This window comes from Saccoglossus kowalevskii, chromosome 11 (assembly GCF_978046115.1).
Source record: "Saccoglossus kowalevskii chromosome 11, keSacKowa6.1, whole genome shotgun sequence".
Lineage (NCBI taxonomy): Eukaryota > Metazoa > Hemichordata > Enteropneusta > Harrimaniidae > Saccoglossus > Saccoglossus kowalevskii.
The window spans coordinates 6943043-6962445 of NC_140651.1; the positions used below are offsets into that span (position 1 = coordinate 6943043).

At 34.8% G+C, this 19403-nt stretch overlaps 2 protein-coding genes across 2 annotated transcripts in view; one reads left to right on the forward strand and one right to left on the reverse strand.

Annotated features, from left to right (window-relative positions):
* The window catches only part of LOC102808143 (uncharacterized), a 49872-nt gene extending 39283 nt beyond the window's left edge, over positions 1–10589 (reverse strand). The window contains exons 1-3 of the mRNA XM_085505691.1: positions 10477–10589; positions 5317–5668; positions 4690–4789 (exon numbers count right to left, since the gene is read on the reverse strand). Of these exons, the coding sequence (XP_085361817.1) occupies positions 4690–4789; positions 5317–5668; positions 10477–10487 (463 nt within the window). The 5' untranslated portion in view covers positions 10488–10589. The remainder of the gene's footprint in view (positions 1–4689; positions 4790–5316; positions 5669–10476) is intronic.
* Positions 10590–10857: 268 nt separating this feature from the next.
* Positions 10858–18839, forward strand: LOC100367678 (chromatin modification-related protein MEAF6-like). The gene is made up of 6 exons (XM_002736063.4): positions 10858–11003; positions 11490–11602; positions 11741–11828; positions 13692–13728; positions 15652–15862; positions 18005–18839. Exons 1-6 carry the CDS (start codon positions 10917–10919, stop codon positions 18048–18050), a joined length of 582 nt encoding a protein of 193 aa, XP_002736109.1. The 5' UTR covers positions 10858–10916; the 3' UTR covers positions 18051–18839.
* The last annotated feature ends 564 nt before the right edge of the window (positions 18840–19403 follow it).

Sequence of the window (19403 nt, forward strand, 5' to 3'; positions counted from 1 at the left end):
TGTTACTATGGTTTTTCGAAAATTACCTGGCTGTTGCCATTTATGCTACATGTAATGTATAGTAATGTTAACAAATTCAACTACATGCATCTAGATGTGGTATTTGCTCAAATGGAAAATTTTAAAGAGGCCATGAGAAACTCGAAGAAAGGCCAAAAAGCATTTATTTACTTCTACTCAAAGAGAAAATTGGTTACAAACAAAATATAGGAACTACAAATTTTTCCTCTCTATCTGACAAACTCATTAGCCCAATTTTAATGTCTGGTGGTGAATTATGGGGTCACTCATGAGAGTGCCTACAAAACATCCGTAGAAGAGGTGCACCTCAACTACTGTTGGTTCCTTCTAAGAGTGTCTACAAAACATCCATAGAAGAGGTGCACCTCAACTACTGTTGGTTCCTTCTAAGAGTGTCTAAAAATACATCCAAAAATACTGTTTTCCATCGTAAATGGTCTTCTAGGCTCGACAAATAATTTGAATGCGTTGCCGATTCACGATAACAAAATAAATTTAGCGAATCGTTTTAGCATGTTTTTCGTGGATAAGATTAAGAAAATCAATCAAGGACTAAATCTAAATTTATTGAATGGAAACCGTTTTAACGAACTGCACAAGTTCTCTGGTGATGAATTGAAATGTTTTGAACCAGCCACGGAGGATGAAATAATTAAAATTATAAAAAAATCGTCGTCGGTTTCGTGCGATTTGGACTGTTTACCCACTAATATATTAAAAGATGAAAAGATCCTTTCTATCCTGCTTTCACCTATAACAGATATCATAAATGAATCACTTCGCACTGGAAGTGTTCCTGAGAAAATGAAATGTGCGCTGATTAAACCTCTGCTCAAGAAAGCATCGTTGGATTCAAACATGCTGAAAAATTATCGACCGATTTCTAATTTGTCTTTTATATCTAAAGTCCTTGAACGTGTCGTTGCATCCAGAGTGAAACAACATTTAGAGAATTATTCGTTGTATGAAGAGTTTCAATCAGCGTATCGGACCGCACATAGCACTGAAACGGCTCTTTTGCGGGTCGCTAACGATGTACTATGCAGTATTGATAATTCTAAGAATTCAGTTGCTCTCGTACTTTTGGATCTTTCAGCCGCTTTTGATACTGTGAATCACAGGATTCTCATCGATAGGTTGAGATCAAATTTTGGTTTAAATGGTCTCATCATCAAATGGTTTGAGTCGTATTTGAGTAACCGCATTCAAAAAGTGAAAATTGGAAATGTATTTTCTGATATGACGTCTATATTAGAAACCGGTGTTCCACAGGGCTCCGTCTTAGGGCCATTATTGTTCTCAATGTACATGCGTCCATTGGGCGAGTTATTGCGACGTCACGGCGTAAAATATCATTTTTACGCCGATGACACACAGATTTATTTATCGGTTTCTGAAGATGATCAAATTCGCGCCCGGGTGATACTTCAGACATGTATTCAAGACGTTAGCGATTGGATGTCTTGTAATTTCCTACTTTTGAATGTGTCGAAAACTGAATTTGTGTGCATGTCGTCTCGGAGATTCTCACAAGACTCGTGTCCTTTGTCTAGTATCGCAATTGGTGAAGAATTGGTTAGTGCTTCGTCAAGTGCTAGAAACTTAGGTGTCTTGTTTGATTCGCAGCTATCTATGGAAACACACATTTCTACTATTTGTAGATCTGGATATTCCCATCTAAGAAATATTAATCGTATTCGTAAATCATTATCCCAATCTGATACTGAAAAGTTGGTACATGCATTCATATCTTCTCGCTTAGACAGCTGTAATTCATTATTGTCTGGTCTCCCTGTAACTAAGATAAAACCTCTTATTCGTGTACAAAATGCAGCAGCCCGCCTTGTCACTCGTGCTCGAAAATATGACCACATTACAGACATTTTTATTAAACTTCATTGGTTACCAGTTGTACAAAGAATCAATTTCAAATTACTTTTACTAGTGTATAAATCTTTGTATGGTTTTGCCCCAAATTATCTATGTGAATTAATCGAATTTTATGTACCTAGTCGTAGTTTAAGATCTGAATCAAAGTTTCTTATTAAAACTCGTCAGGTGTGTAGTAAAAAGTCCAAGGTGTTATACAAAGACCGTGCTTTTGAAAATTTAGGTCCTAAACTTTTTAATGAATTACCTCTGTCTGTTCGTTCTAGTCCTTCAGTAGACATTTTTAAATCCAGACTGAAAACGCACTTATTTAAATGTGCTTTTAATATTTGACTGATTGTTTATTGTATCAGCGCCTTTGATCTTCATATGTTGGAATTGTTGCGCTTAATTAAATAAAGTTATTATTATTATTATTATTATTATCCATAGAAGAGGTGCACCTCAACTACTGTTGGTTCCTTCTAAGAGTGTCTAAAAATACATCCATAGAAGAGGTGCACCTCAACTACTGTTGGTTCCTTCTAGGAGTGTGTAAAAATACATCCATAATGGGTATCTATGGGGAGCCGGGCAGATTTCCACCAGATATTTGCATTAAAAGACTACTATGTAAACACCAAAATCTCATATTAAATATTAATAACTCTCTTCTAAGAGATGCTGTGCTAATAAATAAACAATTACCAATAATGTTCAGGGCTGCAATTTACTGGTAAGATTTCTTACCAGTCTATCATTTTATCGTGGTCAATTGTGAAAAAGGCCAGGGATTGCTAGATACCAGGACTGCCCACGACACTTTCCCCAGCAGACAAATTATTCAATAATAATAGCAGTTTTTGATATCATGACACAAACAAATGCATTATAAAGCTGGAACATTTAGACTACCATGATATTTCTTGCAAAGTATACTAGTACCAGCGAGACACTATCGCAAACTACACAGAGGGGATAGATGTGTTCATCAGCGTACCATGTTGATATTCGTCTTGTCAAAAAGAACTCGTTTCGAAACCAGGGATCCCCCACTTTCAGGAAAATGTCTGCAACCGTTCCAATAATTTTCGCTTAGTTTGTTAAAATTTCTTCCTGAACTCATCCATGTTTTTATGCAGAGTCGATGCTCACAGCCCTGATTTTCTGCACCGGTACAAACCAGCAAGCTGTAAATCGATCATCTCTGTCACAACAAATTTGATTTTTTTGCATGTTGTAGTTCAGTTGATCCCACGAAACAGTCTCCTCTGGTTTTCTATATTTTTTATTTGACTGCCTCAAACAATGCAATTTAATAGTTTTCTTTGTTGTTTTGGTTGGAGTGACTGTATTTGTTGTGTTCATAACGTGAACAACCAACGCGTTCAGGAGGTCAGTCACATTTAGAATAAATTTGCATACATTATGTTAATATAATTTATTTCGTTACGTCAGCATCAACTATGAATTATAAATATCAACTAGAAGCCTGCAGACGGGAATGTCTAGGATACACAATTACATTAGGCACGAGGACTGTTGACAGTCTAACCAAACGGTACGATGCAATGGAATCACAACTGACAACACCAACCAAGCTCACATTAAAAATACTATTACAGGTGCACAGATAAGAGAGACAATAACTATCCAGAGAAACAGTTCACTATATACTTGAAACAGAAATACTCTAGTAATTAATGGCAATAACAAATATTAACAAAATATTCAGGCAGCAAGTATAAATTAAGAACCTACAGAAATTTCAATTATGACATTAAACTAGAAAAATACCTTACCAAGTTAGAAAATATTGAATTACGTGAACAATTAAGTAAACTTTGATTAGATAACCATTTTTGAAGACTGAAACAGGTAGTCACACAAAACAAAAAACTCCAGCTTAAAACAGAATTTATGAATTACCTGTTATGTGATGAAAGGGAAACAGAAAATGAATTCCACTTCATTATACATTGTATTTTGTTCTATTTGTAAACAACAAAGTCAATGACTATATGAAGAAGCTTAAAAATCCATCCCTAGCTTCTTGAATCAAGACAATAAAACTAAATAATAATTAACAAAAACATAATTATTGAAAAAGCTAAATTTATTTTTTCTAATTTTTTTAGGTCATGTGATCTGGACATAATATCCTGCATTTACTCATTTGATGCAAAAATGTTTATTTAGTGATTTTTTTTTTTAGGTTCTATAAAATCATTTGCTGGCATCAAATTAGTCCTACGATTAGAGAAGTAATGCGTCACTGTAAAAGTAACAAAATGAACTACTTTGTATAAAAATGAAACCACAATATTAGTCTTGTTTTTGATGCAGATGACACTGTTCGGAAAACCTTTCTTGTCGGACAGCACTTATGTGGTTTTTGGTACTGATCTGTACCACTGTGTGCAAACAAATATGGTTTAATTGCTCCAGGGTTTTAAATATACAAATTGATTTTTGACCATTTCTGTATGGTCAAAATGGCTCCATGTCATGCCTGACAAGATGGACAATAATAACATGTTACATATGTGAAATTATTGCTTAAACTTCTGTGTTATTAAATAATTTATAGGCAACTTTTTCTGTGTCTATTTATTATGTGCATGAAGAGCCACTGTCATACTGACTAGAAGTTAATTAGAAAAACTTGGATTTCAATCTCAATGGAGAGGTTAATGTTTTGAAATCTGATAGGCCTCTGGCAATATATATTTGGACTGCACTGAACATCATTTTTCTTGTCAGTCTTGTAAAAAGAAAACTTGACAACATAACACTCACTTCGCATTTGTCCAATAAAGAAACCAACTGTCTTCCTGTCACCATGGTAACCTACTCCAACTGAAAGTTCACACTTGTTCCTAGTGCTTTCTGTTTGTGGCTGAAAGTAAAAATAAATAATTAGATAACACAGTATTTTGTACGGTCAATGAATGATTGACAACAAATATTGATCTTGGCCAGGGTAATGTTGATATTGTTGTCTTGCATCGCAATAATGTGCCTGTGGAATGCTCACTTACACATTTATGTTATTTTGTTTCAGTTGCTCTAAAATGATAATTTATATAAAAAAAATTATATATATAAAAAAAAATTCTGAGTTGCAGCCACACCCCTTCCACCTGCAGTTGTCACTGTGGGCTAGTAATTCTCAATATTGTCAGCAAAAGCCAAAGTATAAATTACAGAATTTACAGAAGTGCACATGAAAAAAAAAATGTATTTATCATATCTGTCATTTATATAAAGCATGTCTGCAACTAATATTGCTACATGTAGCACAATAACTTATATATTATAAAATTCCAACTGTTTTAGACGCCTATTTTAGAACCAAATTGATCTTTCACTCCTGCCTGATACCTATATTACCTAATATTTATGGTATACCTGGTAAATACTTACAGATGGTTTTGTATTTTCAATAACACAAGGTAGTCCATCATTCTTATTGGAAAATTGGATAAAGTCCAAATGTTCGCTATCACCAATGTAATGAGTTCTCTGAGTCAAAAGTCTGAGAATATCTTGATTCACACTGTATTTTAATTGTAGTTGTTGTTGATATGGTAATCTCCATAATGGCGTGACAGCATCTGAAAGTATTTTGAATAAATCCTCTTCACTGTACTGGCTCCATGCCTGCTGGTTGAAACAGGATTGTCGTTTGAAGTTTCCTTTTCCATGGTGATGTTGAACACACTGCACAGTGATCACATACATGTATATTGGTTGCTTCATGCCATATGCAGTTTTTCTAATGAAATGCAGCAGAAAATATACCAAGGTTGTATTACAAACCAAATTCATTATCCCCACTACCTTCAGCTCCATGATTCTAGCAACCTATAGCAACTTCAATAACCAAAAGAAGTAAATTTAACATTTTTTTAATTATATATATAATGCTTTGGTGCAAAGATTTTATGACTGTAACATTCATCAATCATTTGTTCAAATTTCAGCATTTCTGTTTTTACTATGAAAGTATTCCAACAATAGGAAAATGTGGAACTAAAGAAGTTAAAAGTTTGTTAAAAAAAGATTCCACATACAAAATGATACGAGCAAGCCCAAAACTTCTACATACACCTATGGAAATACATAATCATCATTAAACTAATCTAGCCCAAATAAAATCATTGATCAGACAATGAAAAAAAAAATATCAGATGGGGACTGGTACACAACGTTACATCGCCCACACCCAACTCTCACCACTCCCACTTTACTTTCTTAGTAAAAACAGAAATGCTGAAATTTGAACAAATGATTGATGAATGTTACAGTCTGCATCGTAAACTGTTTGCACCAAAGCATTATATAATTAAGAAAATGTTTAAAACCAAAATAGAACAAGAAAACTACTTAACAATTATGAAAAAGGCACAGATCTAGAAGCAGTACCTACACACGAATTGGTGACGTCATAAAATACATGACCTTCAATCGGGGTCGTTTCCTCGGTATATACGAATTGGTATATACAAATTACAATAAAGATACTTAAGACATTACACATAAGGTAAAACAAATCACGTGACAATATAATGATAATAACGGTAATAAATCCTAGCTTAACAGTTGAACAGAACGCTCATATAGTCAGTCGGGTGACGCCGAGGGTCACGAACTGTGTTGCAAAATGGCCGTGTGGTTGAAACTGGGTCATGGCGTGACGGGTGAGGAAGACATCATTAAACACTCAAAATCACAATAAAACGGGGAAGTGGTTGCATATTACGGCGTAGCTAACATGGAAAATAAAAAAACGCCCAATACAAACGACATGGGTTCGAATCACACTAGATACACACTCACCAGAACCGAAGCAATCAGAAACCAGCAATCGTTTTGGCTTTTCCGTTCAACTCATCGGAACACTGGAGTAGTTAGAAAAATGAACACCACTTAACGACCAACGTCGTGGCGTGGTACACAAGCGTGCCATCAAAATAAAACAAAATCAGCTTGAAAAGACAGTGGGTTCGAGTCCCGCTCAGAGCTACCGTAAAAACGTAAATCGAATAAACTGAAATCTTTCAAACCGTAAACAAGTAAACAAAGAACGTCGCAAAAAAATAATAAACCTCACAAAACTCCACCATACAAAACTGAATGAATAAATAATAAAATAACTAACGTCTTAAACTGGACGACGCGCAATTTGTTCAACAGTTTCCAGATTGTGACATGAGATGAGCAAGACCCAAGTCAAGGTAAGTTTTGTTAAAGTGTCGATGGCGTTCCCTATATTACGAAAACAATTCAGGCAACAGACGAATATCTTCTGTGGTGTTGTGGAATTTATACCGTGTCTGCGGAATTGTTGATTGAGGGTTCGAAGCCAGCAGTTAACATTTTGTTAGAAAGTTTCACAATTAAATCAAATATCCAATGATACCAGTATATTTATTTCATTATTTTAACAACTTGCAATGGTGGAAGTTGGTCAAACACGAGTTCTTACACCTAAATAAGTATCAAATATTTGTCGACACATTTATTCTCTCAACCTTGTAGAGGTGGAAATTAATTAAACAACAGGTATTTACTCACAAATATAATGGTCAATATTTGTCCATACATTCATTCTGTCAATTTAAGAACTTGTAATTGTTGGAATTAATCAAATGAGAGCTGTCTACACCAAAATAAGTTTCAAATACTTGTCCATACATTTATTCTCTCAATTTAACAACTTGTAATGGTGTAAAATAATTAAACGAGAGTTGTCTACACCAAAATAAGTCTAAAATATTTGTCCGCACATTTATTCTCTCAATTTAACAACTTGTAATGGTGTAAAATAATTAAACGAGAGCTGTCTACACCAAAATAAGTCTAAAATATTTGTCCGCACATTTATTCTCTTAATTTAACAACTTGTAATGGTGTAAAATAATTAAACGAGAGCTGTCTACACCAAAATAAGTCTAAAATATTTGTCCATACATTTATTCTCTCACGTTAACAACTTGTAATGGTGTAAAATAATTAAACGAGAGTTGTCTACACCAAAATAAGTCTAAAATATTTGTCCGCACATTTATTCTCTCAATTTAACAACTTGTAATGGTGTAAAATAATTAAACGATAGCTGTCTACACCAAAATAAGTCTAAAATATTTGTCCGTACATTTATTCTCTCAATTTAACAACTTGTAATTGTGGGAATTAATCAAATGAGAGCTGTCTACACCAAAATAAGTCTAAAATATTTGTTTGCACACTTATTCTCTCAATTTAACAACTTGTAATGGTGTAAAATAATTAAACGAGAGCTGTCTACACCAAAATAAGTCTAAAATATTTGTCCATACATTTATTCTCTCAATTTAACAACTTGGAATTGTGTAAAATAATTAAACGAGAGCTGTCTACACCAAAATAAGTCTAAAATATTTGTCCGCACATTTATTCTTTCAATTTAACAACCTGTAATTGTGGGAATTAATCAAACGTGAGTTGTTTACATCAAACTAAGTATTTAATATTTGTTGAGACATTTATTCTCTCAATTTAACAACTTGTAATGGTGTAAAATAATTAAACGAGAGTTGTCTACACCAAAAATAATCTCAAATATTTGTCCACACATTTATTGTCACAATTTAACCACTTGTTAATAGTGGAAATTACTTAAATGCGACTTGTTTAATCAGTTGACATCAATGCAACTTACTGTAAATGGGGTAATTATTCACTGGGTTTTAATTTAGCTTATTTCGCTGACTGGAAAATGCGCTAAATTAAAACACAGTGAATATGTACAATTTAGCATAGAACACATTATCTAAATGACGAAACCGTGAATTTAAAACCCACTTAATATGCCTGAAATTGTAAATCAGTGAAAATTACACCCAATGAAAATTTGTCATTTTACAGTACCCGCAGACAGTGCACAACAGAGTATCATTATTGAGCAATTATAAACAGGAACGTGTCTTGGCATTAGGGTTAGGGTCGGGTCAGGTATGGGCAACGGAATTATTAACAGGAACGTGTCTTGACATTAGGGTTAGGGTCGGGTCAGGTATGGGCAACGCAAATGGCAAACACCCAATTGGCAAGATGTACACTAACGGGTTATGGCATGCATGTAGTTTACACAAGTAAAAACACAAAATTGGCAATTTTTTGGACAATTGTAACTCAATAATAGAAATATGTTGTATTTCTATATATATACACACTATATAGTCTTATCAAATGCAAACAGATCCAGTTAATCCATTGTGGTCTTGTGGGTCAGTTCTCTACATAGTGATCAGGAGGACCTGGGTTCAATTCCCTTGCCTGCCCATCTTTTTCTCGCAAACACCATTTGGCAATAAAGCTAAATATGACAACAAATTATTTAATTTGCATGACCACCCACATAGCTCAGTTGATTTGTACTATGACAGCAATGTGAGCGATCGCTGGTTCTATCCAGTATGTTTAGTTAGATTTTTGAATGCTAGTGAAGACAGTGCTCCTATGAATAGGACTTAAATCCTAACTCCTGTGTGAAGACACTCGTGGTACAGTGGACAAGACAGTGCGCTGGGAACTAAAAGATCGCAAGTTCGAATCACGGATTGGACACTCCTACAAAAGACATGAAAGACGTTAAAAACATAAACAGCGGATTCAAAAACTCAAGTCAGGAAAACAGAACACAAGAATACTACCCCACGTGGAAGCCAGCCGAAGTCGTCGAAGAACGAACACAGTCGAAGAACGAACACAGTTGACAGCTGTAGGTCGCGTGCAACAACAGACACGAGGAGCATGGCTGCTCTCCAAATGGGTCCCTTCTTTTGTATTGACCCCCTAAGGATTGCTAATCCCCCTTTCTAACTCTTCCCCCAAAAATAATATATCGCCCCTTTTAAAATGTATTGAGCCACAAATTAATGAATATTCATGAGCACAGAAACTGCTACGTCATGAATAAATTAGCATAATTTTAAAAAAATTTGCATAAAGTGTAGGTACTCCTTCTGGAGCTCTGCCATGAAAAACAGTAAACTTCGCAAATCCTTAACTAAATTTAGACTTGGCAACCACTGTCTGAAAATTGAAACAGGCCGGCATACAGGATTGGATTTTAAAGACAGAGTCTGCAATATGTGTGACAATGACCATGTTGAAGATGAACAACATTTTGTCACAAATTGTCCTCATTTCAATGAAAACTTTACATTTAAGCTAATAAATGTATACCAAATTTTGACAAATTTAGTAATGCAAAAATAAATTCATATCATTACTAAGTGACGAGAAAATGTCAATTCCTTAAGCACAATATTTAAAAAACAGCAGCACCTTCATAAACCAAAGACATTAGACATTTCTAATTTTTATATTTTTTTTTCTTTATGGTTTTTGTTTCTTCACTTTTTATGTAGTTATTTTTTGTTTTACTAATATCTGATTTGTAACCCTTTTCATTCCCTCCGGATGATGTTGTGTGTTAATAAATAAATCTAAATCCCACTCGACATCGACTTCTGTAAAACGTAGGAAGGATGTACTTTAACTTTAGAAATACATAAAATCAGGTGTGACCTTTACCTTAGCAACATACTGCTGCATTTAGTGACATCTACAAAAACAGTGAACTCAAGTCGTGCGATCTACAGTTTAAACTTCGACATAAAAAACAAAACATGTATCCTCACGGGCGCAGACATATTTGTTGCAGCGCATGCGCTGTATTCTTCCTCCCAAGTACCAACAATGTTGATTGGTTAAAAGTACATCAGCAATAATTTTAACCAAACTGAATTGAATTTGCCTTGGCGGAGTATACTTGTCAAAATTTTGATTTATATTTGACAAGTTATATTATTTGCAGTTGTATTGAATGAAATTTTACGAATTCCCCAATATGTTTTGCCCGCACTGGAATTCAGTATGCTAATTTATAAGTCCGAGGATGACCAATAGCAGGCATTCTTTTAAAGACGACACATTGACATCCGGGTGTGTACGTTTCACACCTATGAAAAACGATGAAAATGGCCGCGAAACAACCTTCTCAAATGTCAGATACGAGGGCTGAGCTCGCCGAGTTGGTAAAAAGAAGAGCTGAAATTGGGGTGAGTGCAACTCTTGTGCACGTTTATGAGGGTCGCGGTGTGTTTTGTATCTCACAAGCTCAGTTTTACTTGAATAAATGCCGCATTTTTCGACGTGATCGGAAAAATTGGGAGTTGAGTTTCGGCGCGATCCGTATTGGGCAATAAAGTTGGCGAGTTGTCCGCATTTATCTCATCAGAATCCAATATATAGCAATATATTTACGTGTTCGAACAACTAAATACATGCGAGGTTGTTCAGATATTAATTAATTTGAGGTTTTGTCAACCGAACAATTTTGAATTAACAATAAAAATGGCGGATGCGCACAATGCTTCAGAATTTGTTGCATTTGCGCAGATTGTTTTCATGTTTAACAACGCAACGTGGGCGAAGTTACATTTCTTGTTGCGAGTTGTGCAATTAAAAAAAAATGTTCCGTTTTGTATTCTTGTAATTTATTTTGATTATATGTATATTTTCATTATACTTTTTTTTTTTTCTAGGAAACTTTAGCAAATTTAGAACGGCAAATTTATGCTTTTGAAGGCAGTTACTTGGAAGACACTGCTTTGTATGGTAATATTATTAGAGGTTGGGATAGGTATCTTACGAACAAGTAAGTTGTGTTATTTTCTTTGAGTTAAATGGTTGTAGATTTAGGACTATTGATGAATATTCAGTTTCTTTCCATCATTGCAGTCACTTCGTATTTTTCGCGGAACATACTGAATTTCAACTTTGTTTTATTTCACAGGAACACAAATAGTAAAGCAGATAAAAGAAATAGAAAATTTAAAGAGGCTGATAGATTATTTTCTAAATCATCAATTACATCACATGTGGTAAGTGATAAGTCTGTGTTGTATACTGTAATGGGACTTTACTATCACTGCACATAACTTTCAAACACCAATGCAGTGCATTAAGCTATCAAATTTACTAATTTTTTGTCAGTTAGCAATGCTTTCAGACAAGCATACAGTACTTTGACTGTGGTGTAGACAAGGTTGTTTATGAACATGATAATTAAGCCAGTGCAGTTGGTTGATAATGTGTCCAATATCTTTCATTGACTGCTATCTCCTGTGGCAGGTTAAAAACAGTAAAATTTATGCGTCTGTCTCTTGGGGTGTTTACCCCATGTTACCAATCTTGAAATTTCAGAATGAAACATGATTCATATGTGTGGAACAACTTTTTTATTGTACAATAAAAACACAAACATGGCATACTGTTACTTATGAATGATTATCAGAAGGCTGAAGGTTTACATCTCAAAATAATAGACCACAATGTTACTATTCTGCTTGTCTGACTAGCAAATTTGCACGCTAACTAGCATTGGTGTTTGAATGCTACATGCGACAGTAGTAAATTATGCAACAAGCGAGGATGACAATTGATTTCTTTGAAGTTGCTTGGCGCGTCACCTGCCACACACACACATCCCATAAAATCGATGCAGACTATTCCAACTTGCGTACACATACCCTAAGAAGGTAGTGTTTTTAAATGTATACACATCATTTTACACAAAATAAGCGAGAGGATGATTTGTGTTTTTATCGGCAAGTTAGTTAGTGCGTCACAGTTCCACTACACACACAGACTACCATTAAAAAAAGGAAAGGGCGCTCCAAAAAATATTTTTTTTAAGAGCACACAAAGTGTAGTTGGTGGAAAATCGTGCATCCTAGAGTAAACACTGTAGGGGTAACTTGTATTTGAGCTGATAAATAAAACTTGCATGCCCAGTAGAAATTAATTCATGGTTTGCTTTGATTAGAATTTTGAACATGCACTTTTACTAAATAATATTATTCAGGGATAAGAATGAGAATTTTTTAATTTTCAGCTGAAAGTAAAGTAGCCAGGGTCCAAGAACTGTAGTTAATTAGATCTTTACAATACAGACACTGCGCCTTTCCCGGGACCTCGCACTTGCCGACGAAGTCACTCAATTTTTCAGTTACCACTTCATCTTTCTTCCCGATTCGCACGGTCAAAGTCGCTTCCTTGTCAAGCCATGCCTAATGAAATTTGTTCCTAATGTCTTTATCGATCTCTCGAACAGCTGACTCGATGTCTTTTGTAACCAATTTCACCATTATCACTGCATAAAACTTGTAAACAACGATTCAACGCAGCTAACAATTGAAACAATAAAATGGCGCCGTTGGTGAAAAGAAAAAGGAAAGCTCTTCACTGATTGGCCCGTCAGAGCAAACCCAGCTAATCATGTTAATCGTTACATATTACTTCAAAACCACTTCGGATTTTACTATTGCACTGATGAAAAGTCACGAGCATTCCACATTGGAGACACCGCGAGTTGTCTCCCTTCGACCATACACTGATACAGGCCTCTTGCAGCCGACAACAATGACCCAACAGCGTGTTTACTTCCGGTGAATGAACAAGACTTGGAATTGGAATAGGAATACAATAGGGTGGCAATTCACATACAATTTATATATAATTTGCATGTAATTAGTATATCAATCACAAACATTTAAAATGGAAAATCTAAGCATTTTTATTCTGTCGATTTATAAGAGGTCACTAAATAACATTGTTGAGACATCTTCCAGGACAGTCTTCTACTATTTATAGCGCCCACTTGACTTCATAGCCTGTGTAAAAGCATTTTGACTGCGATAACTGTATTATTTCTTATCTTTTATTCTGTTGTAATTTACATGTAGGCATGCAGTGGACTAGCAGAACCTATACATGAAAAAAGTAAGTACCAGTAGATTCCTAAATACTGTGTCATGTATGTACTACAGATTATGTGCTAATTAATCGTAATCGGGCATAATGTCTAGGCTTGTTGGTGAACAGTCGTAGTTGCCAATGGGTTTTTGTAATCAACAGAAATATTCTTCTTCTTAACGATATCCTTTTAAAATACACTTCCAGTCACCATTATTAAGAGTTATTGTTATTGCATATCATATTGCAGCATTAAAATCAGTACTCTTGCAAGTCTGGATTATCTTGGTGTACAGTACACAGACTAATGACGTTTATCATGCCCTATTACCATGTACATGTATAATGTATCAGTGTTCTCCCCAGACTTCATGTCAAGCATCACGGCCAATTTGCATAACAATGCATCTAATTTGCATAATTTTTATTTGCATAGTAATCAGTTTTTCCCAACAAATATTGTCAATCTACAATTAATTAAAGACAAGATATTTTTATATCTGATAAATTTTATATCATTTTACTGCATTGTATTTTATGTTTTTGTATCAAGTAAAATAAAGTTTGAAATGGAACATCATAAAAAGGAAAAAAAATTGAAAAACTTGTGTTATAGCCAGTCAGTGAATATACTGTTATCCATGGATGTAACTGGTTCATCATTGTGTACAAGTTTTTAGAGCCCATGTCAATGTCGGTTCATATAAACGTCGGGGAATACATTTTTTGGTTAAATTTATAAGATCGGCATAATATCGAAATATGTTGAAATTAATAAATCAATAATTAAAAAAAAATTCTACAATGGCAGTTCGGCGATTTTTCACTGCAATATACCTTGTGAGTACAACGCTACGATCACCGTAACATTGTCAGCTGGCGGCATTGCGTTGGACGGGTATTCACCGCTGCTATTGCGATCATCGGTATCTGACTTTTTGGTGTGAAATACACAAATTGTTTATTAAAACGATTCATTGACGATTATCATAGGCATTACATCAAAATCGCCAACGAGATGTTGTTTTTAAACATCGCGGAAACTCATGCATTCTACGCCGCCATCTTTGTTACCTCGATCAGAACCCCTGGTAACCCAGCATGCACCGGTCACAATGTTGCAACGTGCATTATGTCGCCTTAGGGCGGCGTTTTTCTGTACTAAGGCACCCTATGAATGGGGTATTTCCAGAGGTCAGAGTTCGTTTTTTCTCAACCCGTCTCGTCTGCTGTTGAATTATTCATACTTTTCTTTCCAATGCGACATAATTTCACTTTTTTTTTTTTTTAATTTTGGGGTAATTAATGTCACCGGCGATCGAGTGATAACAAATCAGAGTGCAGCAAAAATGGGGTTGATCTTCCCGACGTACGCCGTGACTTGTTTTGTCACATTGTTGCCGTTGCGTGCAATGGGCAAATTATTGCTACTCTAGTTAATTTTTTTTTTTGATTTGGAGGCTCTGCACCTTTGAAAGACTTCGCAACATATTGCAGACTTCCGTTTTTATCACTGTCTTTGTATGGCTAACAAAAGCGGGATTACCTAAATCGATCAATACATGTTATTGTTTTAAATACTTGCAAGACGAGACTGACACTTGTAAACAAAAACATAAGCATCACTGGCGAGTGACCAAGCGTCACGGACAAAGGGCAAGCATCACGACCGAGTCTCCAAGCGTCACGGTACCGTGTCGCTTCAGAGGCCTGGGGAGAACACTGATGTATAATATCAGTAATACACGTATTCCACACAAATCTCACCACTGTGAATGATATTCACTTTTGTCGTGTGATAATGTATCTTGTAATTTTAGAGAAAGGCAATGAATGGACATAAAAGTAATGTTATTCAATGTCGGTATGTAAACATCTAGACTTATCAAGTGTTTCTAAGGGTACCTATAAATCTGAATTTGTTTATTCCCTGTGTACTTGTATTGACAGGAGAAACTGCAAGTCCCACTACAGAAGCCCTCCCACTTATTAATGGGCCAACAACAGCTATGCAGAGTAATAGTCATTCAGTGGCATCACACAATTTAGGCAGTAGTGTTGGCAGTAATGGTAATCTTCACGTATCTCACAGTTCACATGTAGGAAAAATTCATAAAAATTCACATGGTCACAAGAAAAGGAAAAATAAAAGCAGGCACAGGTATGGTGTTTTTTTATATCACTCAATTGTAACTGGAATAAAGTTGGATAAAGTGATAATGCTCTTCGATAGAGCTTTATTGAGGTTATGGGTCTATTGTGTAAAATATTTCATGGTGTGCATTTCTGCACACTGCAAGGAAAAAGTTGCATTCATTCTTGTTTTGAATTACTGCAACATTAGAAGGAAATTTGAACAAAAAATGTGACGTGCTAAAAAGCATAAAATTTGTACATTTATATTTCCCAATACACTAATAAAGCTCTGAATGCAGTAAAGAGTGCAACTTATAACAAGTGTGTCTATGGTCATAATTATTTATATTTTGATAATTCAGTATAGAATGATTTTTGGTTTTGATAAACTGGAAATGTGCTGTGTAAAGCAAGTACAAAATATTAGTTCCAAAATTTCACACAAAATAAAAACAGTATTAGGTCATGTTCAGCAACTGCATCATTTTAACACTTCATGTTGTCATGTGTTCTGGGAGAAATGTTTTGTATATTTGAAAAGTAGGAATGCAACTTTATAACATTCTCAATTTGCCCATATTGAATTTATTGCAGTACTCGTAAAGCCCCAGGCTTGATGTCAGTTGACAAAAGTTGTGTTTTTATTTGAGCTTTCGGCAAGGATTTCTTCCATTCTTCTGATAGTCATCAAAACTAAAGAACAATATCATAATATACATTTATTTCATATTGGAAAAAATGTTGCTTTGTTAAACGTTCTTGAGCAAATGCTAATACCGTTAAAGTCCTAATATAAACTGCATACGTAATAGTAACCACACCCCCAATTCCGGCTTCGGGGTTAAAGAGTTCTTAACAAAAATTGAAAACTTGAAAAGTACCTATTACTAACCGCACCCCCAATTCATCAAGACCGTGACTGTCTTCATTGTTTCAACCAGCTGTTCCAAAACGGCATTGTTCCTAATCCTATTCTTTGTTTCGACAACATGCCTAAAATTATTCACACCTATTTATTGTTCAGCGGTGATAAGATGTCAGACAGGCAATGAAACTGCTTTTGTTCTGGCGGCGACCTCTGTCAATACTCTTTCTGAATACGTCTGTGTTTCGTAAGTTTTAGACAATGAGCTTTTATCACCGTAAAAGTATTAAACTGAGCATTGAAGAATAATTTATCTTTCGAAAACATATAATTTCTTGATTTAAAAAAAAAATCATGCCGTTTTCCCATGGAAATCAAAGGCAAAAGATCGCACTACATTATCGGTAAATCTCTTCCGTGTTGCGTTCACCATGAGGTCGCTGAACTGTCATTAACATATTTAAATGAGCTATGTAATTTAGACACGTGGGCACCATCCAGCATTTTGATTGGTTAATTAGCGACTTGACCTATCCGGTCAATAAAACGTCACATGAGCATTCAAAAGCATGGCGGATATCGTATCGGCTGTTTACATGTGACTGAAATCATTCGCTTACGGGGAAACTAAGTTGAATTTTACTTGCATTTTATAACAATTCAACGAATTTATTTTTCGTGCGTTATTGTAATCACCAATATCAACACTTCGAAAACAAGTAAGTTATTCACTTGAGACCAGCAGCATGGCCGGATCGAGCTACCGTTGTGTGATCATTTGCTACTAAGCAGTGCATTCGTGTTTTTATTTGAAACTTCTGTTAGAATATACTTTTCGTTACCAAGAAAATTAAAAAAAATAAATGCATATTACATTAAAAATACTGAGTATTTTTTGTATCATGTAGAATTTTTTTTTGATCGTAATTTTTCAACATTTCGTAACGCCTATTTTAGAACCAAAATAAGGCCTTTCACTCTTCCCCGACGCCTATTCAAGAGATTGTACGGTGTATTGTTTGTTTTGTGCATGTGTTGTGGACAAAAAATGACCACGCCCATTTAGTGATTGCAATATGTACGTAATAGAAACTGCACCCCGAACTTGAGCTTTTGATCCCAATTTTTAAATTGATACATTGTAATATAAACCGCGGTTTATAATAGGACTTTAACGGTATTTGCAGCAAAAAAAAATACTTCCATTCACTAAAACCCCTCTAGTGTATCCCTTCTGAAGAATATCGATTGTGGAAACCAAATTACATACAATGTTTGTATTTTTTCTCTCTCTCTTGTCAGGCCTGAAGTCAAATCTAAAAAAGGAAAATTAATGGGAGACTACTGATGAAGAAAGAGTGTGCATTTTTTTTTTAGTTGCTCCTGCTTGAAATACATTTGAAGTACTCATTTTGCTGAATTTTAGTTTTTATATAGTGTTGTGTACATGTAGACTTAAACCTAAAAATATCAATGTCTACTTTATCGTCTGTGATCATGTATCACTCAGAGCAGTCTGTTCTTGTATCACTCAGAGTGAGTGGTCTATAATAATGTTTTCTTGTCGCAAGTTTCTCAAGACTTGCGTGACTGCACTTGAATACTTTTATTATTGCATTGAATGAATGTCTTGTATGTATGTATTTATTGATTGGTCATCCTAGTCTATGTAAACACTGCATGATCTGTATATAGTAATGGCATTATTTAAATGACTAAAAAATGATTTACTAGACAAATGCCTTTTTGCCATCATCTTTGGACAGAACACTAGAATCTGAATATTGCTAAATTGGAACATTTTCAACATTGCATTGTATGTATACAAGGATATTTAAATACTTCTAGTGATGCATGTAGATCAGAACACAAAGTAATATTTCATGACCGTAGTGTTCAATTTGTCCAGAGATATTTGTAGGATATTTATTCATTTTAATGGTTTGAGTACATCGATTCATAACATTCCATGTGAAGCATTGTTTTATTTTTTGCATATTTCACCGTGGTTTATACTCTTCAATGACCTGTCAGAGACATGTAGTTATAGTAAGTTAGATTACTGTTTGTATAATCCCACCTGAAGTGGGTCTTATTTATGTAAATAGAAATAAATTTTGTATCTTATTTCCTTTTATGTGTTTGTCTTCATTAGCATGGGTAAAACAATTGGGGGTGATAATTCCATAATTTGATGGCCTGACTTGAAGAAACTTTTGAGATTGGAAACATGAAATTTAGATTAGCTGGTACAAGAGACAAGGAGTCATCGGCTGATATTTCTTGTATATTACAGTAGTGCAATATCTGTTGAATTAGAAAGTTTAGGTAACTGACTTCAATCTTGATCTGTGGAATATTTCAGAGTGCCTATGCACCAAGCAAGTTTGGTTTATTAATATTCAGATTTCCACCAAGAACTAGTTGGATCTGCATGTTATTAAAGAATTAAAGCATATGTACCAACTTTTCATTGAAAGCTGTCTATTGGTTGATGTATTGGTGAAATCAAAATTGGGTAATACCTACATTCTTTTGATTTTGCTCAAAGGCAAATTAATGCCTGTTCGGAGAAATGACTCTGCCCATTAACATAGATTCAAGATGGCAGCGATATTACTGCTATTATAAACATCAATTTAAAATGCAGTTTGTTACCTCTGCCAATAATTTAGAAACTTGTGTATAAAGTTCTCAACAT

Excerpts from the sequence above, each read along its gene's own strand:
- LOC100367678 (XM_002736063.4), top strand. The coding sequence starts at position 10,917 with ATGAAAATGGCCGCGAAACAACCTTCTCAAATGTCAGATACGAGGGCT. Across the intron at positions 11,829-13,691 it reads CATCAATTACATCACATGTG|GCATGCAGTGGACTAGCAGA; the intron begins GTAAGTGATAAG and ends ATTTACATGTAG. Across the intron at positions 15,863-18,004 it reads AAAAATAAAAGCAGGCACAG|GCCTGAAGTCAAATCTAAAA; the intron begins GTATGGTGTTTT and ends CTCTCTTGTCAG.